The sequence below is a fragment of the Rhopalosiphum padi genome, chromosome 3 (genome assembly GCF_020882245.1).
Source record: "Rhopalosiphum padi isolate XX-2018 chromosome 3, ASM2088224v1, whole genome shotgun sequence".
Classification (NCBI taxonomy): Eukaryota; Metazoa; Arthropoda; class Insecta; order Hemiptera; family Aphididae; genus Rhopalosiphum; species Rhopalosiphum padi.
This window is the reverse complement of record NC_083599.1, coordinates 60,158,516-60,174,085: the sequence shown is the minus strand read 5'-3', so window position 1 is coordinate 60,174,085 and position 15,570 is coordinate 60,158,516. Positions and strand designations below refer to the sequence as shown.

Below are 15,570 nucleotides of genomic sequence, written 5' to 3'. Positions count from 1 at the left end.
TTAGTTTTCCTTGTTATTTTAATTTCAATAATATATATTAAATTGTTTTGTTCTTGCAGGTTCAACAGCATTTATTGGACAAAGTGTGGCCGAAATTGAGGGTATTGGCTAGGTCATCGCCAACCGATAAATACACGCTGGTAAAGGGTATAATTGACAGTAAAGTGAGTGAAAGTCGTGAGGTAGTAGCAGTAACCGGTGACGGTACCAATGATGGTCCTGCATTGAAAAAAGCTGACGTTGGATTTGCTATGGTATTAAATATAAATAATTATAAAATAAAATCTATAAATAATAATTATATTTATCAACTACTTATTTTTTCTAAAAAAATTCTGTTAATTGTATGATTTGTATTTATTTTATTTGAACAAAATAAGTGGGGTTGATATTATTTATATTAATTAATTTAATATAAATATATTATTATGAATTATATGCATACAAATTGTATCAATATAGCGTTAAAAATATCCATGTCTATGTCATTTTGACATTAATAAATTATAAATATACTATATAATTTTTAAATATAACACTTGATTTACATTAAAAGTAATTTTATCAAGTTCCGTTTGATTACTATAATATCATATCTTACTTAATAATGGTCATTATTTCGCTTTTAGTGTTTGTAAAATGTTTGGTCAAACCATTACTCAAAATTAAAATAATAAAACTCACATTTGAGGGCAATTACGTTCGTGACGTATCTATTTAAAAGTTATTGTTTTTAATGAAAACAGAAATTCACACATGTGAAACTCTATAAGCGTGTGATATTTATTTGAATACATTAATTATTTAAAAGTAATTTATGAATTCCCTCCCGTAAAAAACCACTTCACTTATACCATACACTTAGAATACTTCCTTAAAAATCACAATTCACGTTTCGTATTCTAGTCATACTTGAGAAAACCCATTCTTTTATAACGTCTATTTTATTTATAACAATTTGTCATAAAGATGAAGGACGTTCAATTCCCATATGATTTTTATAAATTTACATAAAAAAAAAAAAACAAAGATAAGTTTAGATTTTAGTGCAAAATGCTTTTTTCAAATTATGGTATTGTTTAATAAATTCTAGTCATTTTTACTATCATTATTAATAAAAATAGTAATTTTTATAATAAAGATTTATTCTCTATTATACTACATTCTAATGTTCAATTAGACAATTTACCAAACTTTAAAATATAATTTACTAGAACTTTTTAATTACTTAATGACACAATTTTTGTTCTAAGCGTCTTCTATTAATATAAAGTCAACAAATCATATAAGTAATTTTTTTTAAATATTGTATTCATTTTTAACTGAAAAAACGTAATAATAAAATAAGTTGTAAGGTTATAAATTTTTGATTGAATAACTCCCTGTGGTTTTTTTTTTTATTAAATTTGAAATGTTCACTTAATATACTCCTGTGTTTTTGTGAATATATAGGGTATTGCTGGAACAGATGTAGCCAAAGAAGCTTCAGATATTATATTGACAGATGACAACTTCAGTAGTATTGTTAAAGCAGTGATGTGGGGTCGTAATGTTTACGACAGCATTGCTAAATTTTTACAATTCCAGTTGACTGTGAATGTGGTAGCCGTTATTGTAGCGTTTATTGGAGCATGTGCCGTCCAAGACAGCCCGCTAAAGGTAAGTGTAATGGCAAACCCGATTTAATTCCATAAGTTTATTATAAAGCTGATCAATTTATTCATTTATGAATCTAAACAGATTTATGAGTTAAAAGTAAAATATTGTTTGTACTCTGTTTCATTATATAAAAGTAACCTCGGAGGTGAGCATTTACGCTCAATGGCGAGGTAATGTGTGTGTGCACATTGTACGATACCGAGGCCTAAAGCGCGTCACTTTATTATTTCAACAACCGCCCATCTTGTATTTTGCTAAAATTAATATGTGATAAAACGATTTTTCGATTGCGGGTAATTATCTGAAATGAAACTGATAATGAAAATTGGTGACTACCTTAGGTTACTCTTAAAATAAAAAAATGTTATGAACGATAGTTTAAAATTAATTGTTAATCAAACGATAAAATATTAATAACATTATGGTTGTTTTAAAACTTGCCGAGATCACGCGTATTTTAAACATAATTTGTTTTTTATTTTAATTTTTTTTTTAAATATAAAAACTGCGAACTCAGTTATATTATTTGATTGTGTATAAAAGTTTATTATTGGAAAATCTTAATGACAACGTCAAACTCAACATGAATGTTTTTATATCAAGCAATTCGGGGAAAATTTTAAATTTTTTACAAAACTATAAACTTTATTATAATAATATAATATGCATTGTTTGTTGACGTTGAGTTTTGTTTATGCGCTGTTACCCAGGCCGTTCAAATGTTGTGGGTGAACTTGATTATGGACACGCTAGCCTCGTTGGCGTTGGCCACGGAGCTGCCTACGTCCGACTTGCTATTGAGAAAACCGTACGGTCGTACGAAGCCTCTGATATCGCGCACCATGATGAAGAACATCATCGGCCAGGCCGTCTACCAACTGACGGTTATTTTCTCACTGTTGTTCGCCGGTGACAAGATGCTGGACATACCAACCGGTCGTGGAGCCGAATTCGGCTCAGAGCCCACACAACACTTCACTGTCATTTTCAACACATTCGTCATGATGACGCTGTTCAACGAGATCAACGCGCGTAAGATCCACGGCCAGCGCAACGTGTTCCAGGGATTCTTCACCAACCCGATATTCTACAGCATATGGATCGGCACCGTATTGTCGCAAGTGTTCATCATCCAGTACGGCAAAGACGCGTTCAGCACCAAGAGTCTCACGCTGGAGCAGTGGATGTGGTGTTTGTTGTTCGGGTTTGGCACCTTGCTGTGGGGTCAGATAGTCACCACCGTGCCTACCCGCAAAATCCCGAAACTTCTTTCGTAAGTAGAATGCTATAAAAAATACCAGGCTGGCCGCAGCAGCTCAGTGGTATTTTCTAGGGACACGCCAAAAATATTGTAATATGATGATTATAATTAATAAAAGTGATTTTTGTTGCACAGTATAAACTATAGCTAGAATTTAATCTCCGTTCTGATCGTCCGTGACGTAGTTAAATTAATTTTTTTCGTCTCGGAATTAATTTACCGCACCACTAGATCTACTATTAGATCATACAATTGGCTGATTTTTATTTACGACCTTAGGTCAAACAACTTAAGGTTTGTTATTTTCGTATGACGTTGTTCGCGTAAGAATGGTTATAGTTGATTTTAAACGAATTTAATTAGATTTCATACTAGAGACGAACCCTCATAATACCATGACCTCAGATCAAATATGTATAAATGTACATTCGATCTATCCCATTACCAGTTCCTACTATTAAATATAAACTAAATGCCATTCTAATAATTACATTTTTGTTGCATTATTATACTGATTGCGAGACGAATCGCACATATTAACAACTTTGTCGCTTTGTGATTTTTGTCATTCGCAGATGGGGACGTGGACATCCAGAGGAGTACACCAACGCTATAAACCTAGGTGAAGAGAACAGATACGATCCCGATTCCGGGCAAAAGCCGCGGGCCGGCCAGATCCTGTGGATCCGCGGACTGACCAGGCTACAGACTCAGGTTAGAGCATCATTGGCTGCATCACTGATTGCCGCCAAAATAGGGCGGATAAATGTTGATTTTTTTGTCTTTTGTTCACGTCGTTTTTCTTGTTGTCAATGTCCATTCTTATTACTTTAAATTGTCCTTAATTTTTGTTTTTATAGATTATTTTATTTCTTCTTGCCAATCGATATATACGTTACATATAATTTATTTTTCATTAATGTCTTATCGTCGTATCTCTAATAGTTATTTCGCGTATATATCTTCACTGCAGTGCAACCGTATTATATATTTAAACATAATACGATACATTCTTCATGAATACGACAATTTTTTTCTTTTCGTCGTTTGTTGTTCGTTTTTCTAAAATTTGTGTGCAAGTTATTTTTACATACATCGTTTTTTCAGTCGTATTATATTGTTACTATACACTCTGTCTCACTATCAATTTCGTCATTTTTCTCTTTTCTCTCTTAGCTAGTATATTACATTCAGTTTTATAGTTTTGTTTTTTTATTTTATTTTAATTTCTTTTTACTACCATGGTTCATACATATTGTTACCAAAATGTAACATTATCTTATACGTATTTACCTATATTATATATATTTTTATGATGGTGCGTATTCGTTATCGCATTTTACATGACACACGTCATGTTTTAAACTATTGGTGAATTATTAATTAGGGCAACATGAAGGGGTATTAAAAGTAATTTTAGCCCTATCATGGGTCTATAAAATTACTTTATACTAATATTTATAATCATCAGTTATCATATATTTCTAGTATATGTGTATTGTGTATGTGTTATATTATATAACAACGTATACAAACAACCGAAAAAAAGGAAATAATAATGCATTAAAACCAACATTAATGATATCTGTGGTATTGTATTGAAAACTGTCGATATTTTTTCTATTATGTCTTGTAGAATTCTTATTGTGGTCAATAATAACTGATCACGGAATATTATAACAGGTGTAAGTAGCATTGCTTAGCTAGGTATCTTCTCACAATGTTATAATTTAATTTTATACCTACCCCGTGTGAATATAGGTAATATATTAAGTTCATTACAATATATTATCTGTGACGATTATACAGCATGATAAATACTGCTGTACTTTCGTAAATGCCCTTCTCCTATACACTGTGGGGGGATATTGTAAGTATAACTTAAAAATTGTGCACGTCATTATATTTACAAAGATTTATCATTCATTGGGGTGAATTTTTTTTACATAAGTACATATATGCGTGTCGCTACGACCGGTATAACATAGGTGATGGGTCCATTTTTATGTATCTAGTGGTTTTCATCGATAACACCAAAATTATACTTATTTTAGATATTCCTGAATCCATGTGTTCGATATCGTTTAGGTAAACTATTTTATGGTATAGAATTAGTTGTTTTGGTCTTACGCGAAAACAAGTATATGAATAACACGTTTTATCTCGGTCGATTGAGAATGCATGTAACTCTCCTGCCCATCAGTAGCCGAGCGAGCGAGCCAGCTGAACCTACCAATGTCCATACATGTTATTCGGAAAAACCTAATAACTGATGTGTTGTAAAATAATAAGATTATTAGTTCTGTTTTTTTTTCGGATAATCATCGAATACTTTATTACATAATAGTAGGACTACATGTAATATACATATTATTAATGAGTGTATATATTTTATGTGCTAGTTTTCTTTTGTTTATTTTTGCTTCCACTAAAACGATTCATTATATCAGAGACAGTATAACAGTGAGTTCCGATTTTTCTGATCACATTGGTGCTTATATCATTTTTATACTATTATCATAGAAAATATTAATATATACATATTATTATTTTACTCTTTATATTTAATTGATGTCAATTGAATAATTTATTACTCGTTACTCATTAGTAATTTTTTCATATTGGCTTAAGATTAAAACACATCCGAACATTTATTTAGTACTTTATCGTATGATGAAATTAAATAGTGGCCCTGTAATTTACGGGGTAACTGAAAAATGTTGACATTCATTTGGCGCATAACATCATTAATAATTATTTTATATAATTATAATGATTTGTTTTAAAAGCCATACATACCTGATTAAAATATTTGGTTCACAGTGATTTTTATCAATGGTAATTTGCAAATATATTATTTCACTAAGGTTTATCCTTTTTGATTCCAACAGTAGATTATACAACCCAGTGATCATTTAAAACGGCACTCACTATATAACATAGTTTCATTATCATAATTGCCCATTTTATTATTTTTTGTAGGTTCTAGTAGAATTTACATAGATATCTAATAAGTAGATAGTCCGCGTCTTAATTACTAACAATTTGTTTGGTATATTACATGATTCTGGAGTTAATAACATAGGTGTATTATTATCTTTTAATTTGAAGTTGTAGATAGTTAAAAGTTCACTGCGCGAAGTAAATTTTGAATTTTTAAAATAACTGATTAGTGAATTTATACTTCAATGCATAGACGCTTATATAAGTGGTTTTATTGTTTTCGTTATAGTTTACGAATCATAATCAATGAGTTTCGTAGTAGGTAAAACCGTAATAACATATACCATGTTTGTAATTTGACAATAATTCTGTCGCTGACCAGCCTCTTTGCCCCCTCTAAATCCCCACCACGCCATACAATATTTCTAATTATATAAATTGAATAATAATAATAATAAAAAAAAGTATATACATGATACATATAACATTTATATCATAATTAATAATTTATTGAAAAAATAAAAATAAAAAGTTGTTTTACACATCACCTAAAACAAGATAAAAACACACTTCGCATGACACGCGTGTTGTGTTTGTGTGTTTGCAGCTGCGTGTCATTCGGGCTTTCAAGTCCACACTAGAAGACCTGGAAGAACGGCGTTCCATACATAGTTTCCGCACCACTACCAGCTCACGGGGCCGTCCTCTGTCCGACAACATCACGTACATAGATGAGGAACACAACCACCACCAAGCTGCCCCTCCTACTAACAACAAGACACCACTCAGTGAGGGATAAAACAAAAAACAAAAATAATATACATAATAACGAATAATTGTCCTATAACGGTCGTGTGTAAACGTCTCGTTTATATAGGAAAAAAAATATCGAAAAAAAAACAACAAACAAACAAACAAACAAACGAGCAATTTCGTAATAATTTATTTATTTACATATATTATTATAAATATAATATATATGTGTATACATTATATAACGATAATTATTATTGTCATCGTTATTTTTTATTTAACTATATACATAATACATATATATAAATATTTTTATTTTTATTTTACTAACGTCACATTTTTTTATCGACTTATTATTATTATTATTATTATTATTATCATTATCATTATTATTATACTTACGTACAAATTATATGAATTTTCGAGCTTGGGTATATTTTGTTTTCGTTATTTTTCTGGTATAGAACATTTTTTTTTTTATAAACATACTGGGTGGTTATGAAATCTCTATATATATATATATATATATTATGTCTCAATATCTCTCTCTCAATCTCTCTCTCTCTCTCTCTCTCTCTCTCTCTCACACTCACTCACTCACTCAATTTCTCTCTCACTCTCTCACACACTATCTGCCTTTGCGCGTGCCTCCCTGCAGACTGCATTGCGTCTACCGGTCAACTCGGGAATTTGTACGTGGTGTCGGCTGAGCATCATTTAAGGCTTATTCCGTGTACGCGCGGGCTGTGCTTGAATCGTGATGTACCTATATATTATAATACTAGATGGGCAACGTCGACCGATTTAATACTATTCTAAGCTGTCTTTTGATTATATTTCGGTGCTTGAGTTGGTTGTCAAATTAAAGCATAAAATACGTATTTGAGATGTTTCCTATGTCTATAGCTGAGTTGCATACACAATTTGTTAATCGAATGGTTCACTAAAATGTAATCGACCAACGTCATGGGTCACTAATTCAAGTTTACAGTACCAATAATTCACAATTTATTCACTAAATATTTAGTGATTGTTTATTCAACCCAGCACTAGACTGTCTTTTACGAAAAGACAATATTAAACTATGTTATCTAATCGTCAAACACGTTTGCTTTCTAACGTTGAGGATCCACGATGCCTATTTAGTGATAATACTTTAACGCTAATAAACAATATTCTTATTTCACATACATTTAATCATAATACCATGCTACTCGTACTAACAAAAAAGGCCAACCTGGTTTTACTAACACAATTTACATTTACTATCATGTCAATATAATATGTGAGTAGGTTACTAAGGCAAAATTATACCATACGTATTATTTACATATTTATATTTATATTGTTACTATTATTCTTATACTATTATTATTTTATTTTTATTATTATTATTTTATTATTTAATAATGTGCCGTATATTTACTTAGGTAAATTCGCCTGCGCTAATAGCTATCGTTTAATGTATTATTATATATATATTGTTTGATGTCTGGCTCTCTCGCTCACTCACTCTCTTTCACTCTGTCACTCTTATTTCTCTGTCTCCGTATGTCTATACCTTGTTTATTATCTATTTACACACTATATATAATATATACTTACTTATAATCACAAACTTTTGTGCACATTCGTGATTATGATACTTATATTATTATTATTATTATTATTGTTGTTGTTGTTGTCGTTGTTGTTGTTATTTTGCTCTTGCCGAATACCGGGCATTATACGTTAATTCTTGCACACCAATACCATATAATAAATTATGTATTATCAGTATTTTTACTTGGGCCTCAACGTGAGGTGTCAAAATTATCTTAATATTGCGAAATAAGCGGTGTAGCTTCGCAAGGGAAATAACGCCGTTAATAACTCAAAACGTATGGCTTGTCCGGTCGTGATTCGAATTATATGAAAAAGAACACGCTTATCATGTCACATACTGTAGTCACAATAATCATTATATTATATTTCTTAGATATTTTGTTTATTTTTGAATATCTACCGCGTCGATTATTGCGTGTCTCTCTTGTGGGATATAGATTTTGTTTTTTAAACTCTTGTGTACTAATATTGGATGAAAAACGGAATACTCATATAGTTTAAATAAGACTACAAACGGTTTGCATATAAAAAATATACAATAATCTCATAACTCCAGCTTAATCTTTAGGTTGTATTTTAATGCTGACGGTGATGTCAAACTGGTGGCTGCTTTGGGTTTTTGATCTCTGTGTGTTGTCTGTATACGATGTTTTTGAAAATAGGGCTTTTTTATTATTATTATTATTATTATTATTATTATTATTATTATTGGTGATGCAGCGGTAATATTGATTTGGTTTGGTATGCGTATACGCGCACTAGGTGGTTATCTTCATTATTTCTATCGCATTTTTTCAACCTTTATGCTACATACATTTCATTCATCCTCACTATAGTTTATAATATATACTGCCAGTTTTAATATGGATCATATAGCATTATTATGATATGTGTAATATGCAGGGAATGAAATTGTAATTGTTATGGATCAAATTTAAACATTTAATATCATGTTTTTATTTATAACAGGAAAATAGTCAGTCTAATTATTATAATAATATATTATTATTATTATGATAATGTAAAAATTATTAATGCAATGGTAGAAAAAACATATTTAACGTGGTTTTGATGAAAATTATTCGTTAATCTAATACAATTAATATTAAACGTTAAAGGTGATAGGCGGTGAATTGCAAGAACGTTTGATTCCGGTCCCATACAGCAAGAGCTCCACTGACCAAGCTGTAAGCCGCTTTCTTCCTTAAACTGATTTTGTTTTATTTTCTTGTTTTCATTTGGTTTGTTTGTTATTACTACATTTTGGTCTGCTATTACTTTTTCTACTAATGCTACTATTACTACTACTACTACTACTACTACTACTACTACTACTACCACCACCACTATTACCATTACAATTTTACGCCATGTTTGGCACATTTGTCTTCGTCAATTTTGTTGTTGATATATTTTCACTATATTTAACTAAGAGTAACGCGGCCATGATTGTACAGGGTGAATACAAGTCAAAAACTTTTATTTTTGTTGTATCACCGTAACTATGAAAACATATATATTGTGCTTATATTTACTTAGGGTTATTAATGATTACGGTATATGATACTATTATACATTTATAAAAATAAATGCTCTTTATACACAAGATAAAAATGGTTCATTACACTGTATTGGAGGGTTTATGTGCCAAATGGTTGTTTTAAGTAGATGGGTATACTAACTCATATTCACATCTGTATAATTGTCACTAATAAGTAGTAATTATAATATTACACGCATACTAATCAAACATTAAAGATATAGTGTACGAAGTTCGGGGAGTTCGGAGTTTTTGCATGTTTAATAATTTAATAATTTAACGATTTAATAATTAATATGTTCCTGTTAACATTATTCCATTAACTTAAGTATTATAAGGCTGGCGTGTGAGTGCTCGTGTGCGTGCGTGTGTGTGTGCGTGTGCGTGAAAAAGAGTTGATTTATATTTTGTCTGGTATTTTAGTGTGCAATCTTGGTCGTGTTCTCACTCCAAAGTAGACGGGTCAATTGGTTATCCCTTGGTGTTAAAATTAATTTTAAAAAAAAATTCTTAAAAAAACTTCAATTGTATTCATATTATTTGTGATGGGACTATTCGAGCATTCGTTAAAAATGTAAAATAATCCAATTTCAATTTCAAACATTTTCTCTGAAATTATTACAAACTGATGCCACACGCACTGATTTGTTCTTACTAAAATATCGTCTATGCGCGAAATATAAAATGTATTATCTATATTCTATAAGATCAAAACTAAACGTGGAGTGGACTTGACAAAAATTAACGCGCATGTGCGTAAATCCACCTGCTATATTGTCAATGACCTTTCTACAATTTCATTATAAAGTAAATTAAACCTACACGTGATTCGCTTAAAATAACAATTTCAGAGGTAGCCTACGGGTTTGGTTGTATTGTCATAGTGTTGAGCGCATGACAGACGATAGGGGAACCCAAAATCAGGAGCGTGTGTTGGCATGTGTCATAGTCTTGTTTTAAATACTCAAAAATTGAAAATGTACTAACAATGTCCTATCCCTGATATATTTGAGTACAATATATAATATTGTTAATTATTATGACCATTCAAACAAGTAATAGTAGTAGTGGTAGTAGTAGTAATATTAGTAGTAGAAGTTGTAATAGTAGTGGTAGTAGTAGTAGTCGAGGAAAAGTAATACAAATATAAAATGTTATCATAGAATATATATGTATATATATTATATATATATATATATATATTATGATTTTATAATATAGTACAATTATTATGCATAACAATAATGACTATATTATAAACTAATGCTGCTGCTACTGCTGACCCGATCCTTGATCCCTTTAGATTTATTTTTGAAATTTTATTTTTGCACGGTGTGTTGTTTTTATTTTTATTTTTTTCTTTATACAGCTTTTGGTATCAGTTGTTGTCATTATTGTACTTGATAAGTGGCTTGCTCGGCTTTTTTATTTGTAATACTCTATGTATACTAAATTCTTATTTTCCCACGCGCACTTTACGTCGGAGACAATGAATCGTCGAATTTTTTCATTCTAAATGCAATTTTCATACATTGTCAATCGCCGTTACGTTAAAGTGTGTGTGCGGGAGTTGTGTGTGCGTGTGTGTATGTGCGTGTATGCGTGTGCGTTTACTGCCTTTTAATATCTTCTTGACATATTATTACCTATATAATACATATATTTATTTATTATTCAACAAAATAATATACAATTATTTTCGTTATTATTATTATTATTATTAAATCAAAATATATATAGTAGTAGTGTTCAGGTATATTTAACGCGAAAGCGCGTACGCGCGCGTGTGTGATGATACATATAATTATATATAATATATAAATATACTTATTGATGGTAATGTGATAGGAATTGAACGATGTTTTTCGTCGTTGTTTTGCGTTATACACATATAATTATAATGGTTTTATATTTCAATATGTAATGATAATAATATATAAAATAAATTTAAACATATTTATTGTTTGGTACAATATTCTGGGTTACGATATAAATATAATAGATGATAAAAAAATTTAAAAAGTCCAGATGCCGCTGTATTTAAGGGGCATTGCAACAAACGCCACCCACACTCGAGGTAAGGGTATATATTAGTAAACCTAATATATATAATATAATGTATAATGATTATATTTTGTAATTATTATCGCTGGTGTCGCCGCTTAATATTACCTACTCAAAATTACTTAACACAATAATTTATTTTGTAATATATTCCGTTTAAGGAATCGGCTACGTCATTAATAATATAATAATAATAATAATACTAAGTATTATAGTAATATACCTATTATTAATTAGGTACGTTTAATAATAATAATAATAATAATAATAATAATAATAACGTTGTTTGGATTTTGATTTTTGTTCGGTATTTATGTGTGTGTAAGTTTTGCGTGTGTGTGTGTCATGTGTGTGTGTTTTGCGCGTGTTTGTATGATGTATGGGTGTGAATTTTTTTTTTTAAGATTACACGCGTGATTTCATGCTTTCATAATATAATAATTATTGTACTTTCGAGATGATCAATATACGTAATGTTTAACAATTGGCTGCTCGATTTTGAGGTTTCCTCGAAGGACTATTTGTTTTTCAGTGGAAAGCAATTTCACTGCGGCTTATGCGATGAGTAATGCGAATAATGTGTGTGGATAATTTTTTTTTTTATATATATGTTATATATATTGATTTTTTCTTTTGGTTTGCACTTAATTTTTTTTTTCGATTACGTTGGATTTAAAATATTGTAACGCACACGTATTTCTTTTCAGAGAATGTGGCAAGGTCAAATGGTTTGACCGGTTGTTGTTGTTCGTCTCGGACACAAGGCACCACACACACGTTAATCGATAAATACCGCGATATTATTATTATTATTATTATTATTATTATTATTAAATGTAAAATTATTATTATAATTAATTTTATAATACATAATAATAGACGCGAAACATCTCTCTTGAAACTCAAACGCGATAATATTATTATTATTATTATTATTATTATTATTATACTTTACATTTATTGATTATTGTTAATATTTTTTTCACTCGGTCTAAAGCCGCCGCTGTTGGTGGTTTTTGTTGTTCTTGTTCTTCTTGTTCTTGTTATACTTGTAATAGTAGTTATGTATGGTTATTATTAATATTATTATGTCATCATCGTTATTGCGTTGATAGTATCACAGCAAATTTTAACTACCCTTCTTTGACGACTTCTATAATTTTAGTAGTGTTTTTGCTGCAATGTCGTCAAAAAAAATATCAGTGAAATTCTTTCGATTGCTATCTTCTTATTCTTCATCTTTTTACACGCAAGGATGCGTTTGATTAATGTTTTTATTCTTTTATTTCCAAACTGTCGTTTAATACAACACACCATTAAATAATATGACAATCGGCAGCAATATATAATATTAGACCTCATTACCTTTTTAGTAGACATATTCCATGATCGTAATATTTTATTTGCCAGCGCGTTGAGGCAACTATTAGCGAAGTATTTGAACATAATTCGCATACACCACTATCTCACCGGGGAGATGAAAATATCGACAAAATCTGAGACCACCTGTTTCGCAACCTAAGCTTACTTAACCGCGTGCACGTTTACCTTGTTTCGATACAACAATTGAATCAAGTATAAAAATGTAGGTACTCACCATAAATTAATTTCGAAAGTCCCGGGTTCAATCTCGTTAGATTTAAATTCGTCCTCGATCCTTAACCGGGACTTTAAGACTGTACGCACATCGATGTGCACTTAATACGTATATTGCTTATGCTAATATATTATTGTAGGTATTATGATATGAATTTTTGGAATTATTCTGCGGCGAAAGCGTTCGTTTACTTGTTCGAATAACGTAATAAAGTATTATTATATAAGCCGGCTCTTAAAGATACATCATGACATCAATATTTCTGTTCCGATATTCTAATAATGAGACCGTACGTTCCCTATTAGTATATGTAATGATAATCGTGAACCATTTGACCAATCCAATGCCACTATTGATGTAGGCAGTAGGTATCTAACAAATCCATATACAATAGGTATTGCTATTCGATGTTTTTATTGTATTGTGCGTATATAATACCTAAAATATGCTAATCTGTAATTTACATTTTCGGCAGAATTCGATTTAATGAACGTTCCAATTCCAACTACTTCTAGATGTTAAAAATATTTAATTGGTGTAAGTTGTAACTAACGTGGGCTCAAATCCATTTAACTATTATTTTAGTAATAAAAAAATTAATTTATACTTAACTAACGCTTTATTAATTATATTAATAACAAATGTTTTAAAAATTAAGAGATTATAATATGTTCTCGCTGCCAACAAACATTATTTATTATAACAATGGTTATAATGAGTAATGATGGTGAGGAAGGGGAATAAATGGCTGTTTAGATTTTATGTACAATTTACTATTACTTATCTTCAAATGATAGTATTTATTATACTTATTATTATTATTAATTATTATTATTATTATTATTATTATTATTATTATTATTACATTATATTATATTATTGAATAGAGTTTTTATTGTTTGTCGATCTAGTCACCACCGCAGAGCATTATATAGTACTCTTCTTTATTTAGTGTTTACTTATACCGATTTTCAAATTAATTATAATTATATAGTGTAGATAAACGCTTGCTATTATATAATATAGTTGATTATTATATTATTATATAGGTGGATTCCGTGAATAAATAATGAAACAATGTTTCTGTTTTATATTGAAAAAAATAAAAGTGCACAGCGATATTATTATCGTTAAGTTTATTTAAATGATATTATTTTAAATTTATACACCATTTGATATTACAATACATTCTATAATATACGTACACCAACAATTTATTGGTATATCGGCAACAAATGGATACAGATGAAATGAAGTATGTCACAAACGGATAATACAGATAATTTAAAACTGCAAGAGTAGCGTCAACTGCAATGAGTGTCGGAGAAAATGTCCATCGCATGTATTAAAAACGGCAACTATATTACACGTATACACTCCCAAGTATGTTAACAATTAAATGTGTTATGTTTCTATCTAGTTTACAGCAGCTCACTTACTTGTAATAATACTTTAAAAATGGTACCAGTAATTTAATTTATCTTTAATATTTTTATTCTTCTTATTTTATCGTGGACTTATTTTGTAGCCAATAGGCTGCGAAAATTAATAGTTACCACATTAAATTCTCTGTTGAGTTTGTTTATAGACCTAACAATTTGCATAAACTAATATTATTGTGTTATTTTATTTATATATATATATAGAAAAAACAACAATAGAACAAAATGTTCTATAGTTACTTTTATTTATTAACATCATCGTTGAGTTGTAGGTATAATGTGTGTGAGCGCGTGAGACAGCGTTTAATTATAATTAGTGTTTTTAAACATAATAATTAATACTGTTTAGACATATTTTGTTTGAGTGCGTGTTTTAGGTTACTTATTATTATAATTAATATTATTAATCTGCTTAACTTGCGTGTCTACATGACACGCATTGTTTATTTTGATTTAAATATATAAACACATTTATGTGTATATTATCAATGACTAGATTATTACATTTCGCTGCAACACAAACAAAATATTAAAAAACTTCAATCCTTTTAAGGCTTGTTTAATATGAATGCGTGTCACACCCGCGCATTTTGGTTTATATTTTTTAAGTTTAAGTACGCTATTCCAAAAATTCATTGCCGGAGTGGCCTTTAAAGATAGTATAGGTACCTAACTATTTATAGTATGCCTGTAAACTTATAATTAT

The 15,570-nt window shown here is 29.7% G+C and overlaps 1 protein-coding gene across 12 annotated transcripts in view; it reads left to right on the top strand.

Moving 5' to 3' along the window:
• The window catches only part of LOC132926964 (plasma membrane calcium-transporting ATPase 3), a 65,633-nt gene that overhangs the window by 39,471 nt on the left and 10,592 nt on the right, over positions 1 to 15,570 (top strand). For 5 of the 12 annotated variants that reach the window (XM_060991395.1, XM_060991393.1, XM_060991396.1 and 2 more), the window contains exons 12-16: positions 60 to 254; positions 1,453 to 1,659; positions 2,370 to 2,932; positions 3,496 to 3,634; positions 9,340 to 9,408. In XM_060991395.1, coding sequence (XP_060847378.1) covers positions 60 to 254; positions 1,453 to 1,659; positions 2,370 to 2,932; positions 3,496 to 3,634; positions 9,340 to 9,408 — 1,173 coding nt within the window. Of the gene's footprint in view, positions 1 to 59; positions 255 to 1,452; positions 1,660 to 2,369; positions 2,933 to 3,495; positions 3,635 to 6,470; positions 7,051 to 9,339; positions 9,409 to 12,532; positions 14,571 to 15,570 lie in introns of those variants that run through there. The other 7 variants (XM_060991397.1, XM_060991403.1, XM_060991402.1 and 4 more) reach the window with 6 other exon arrangements.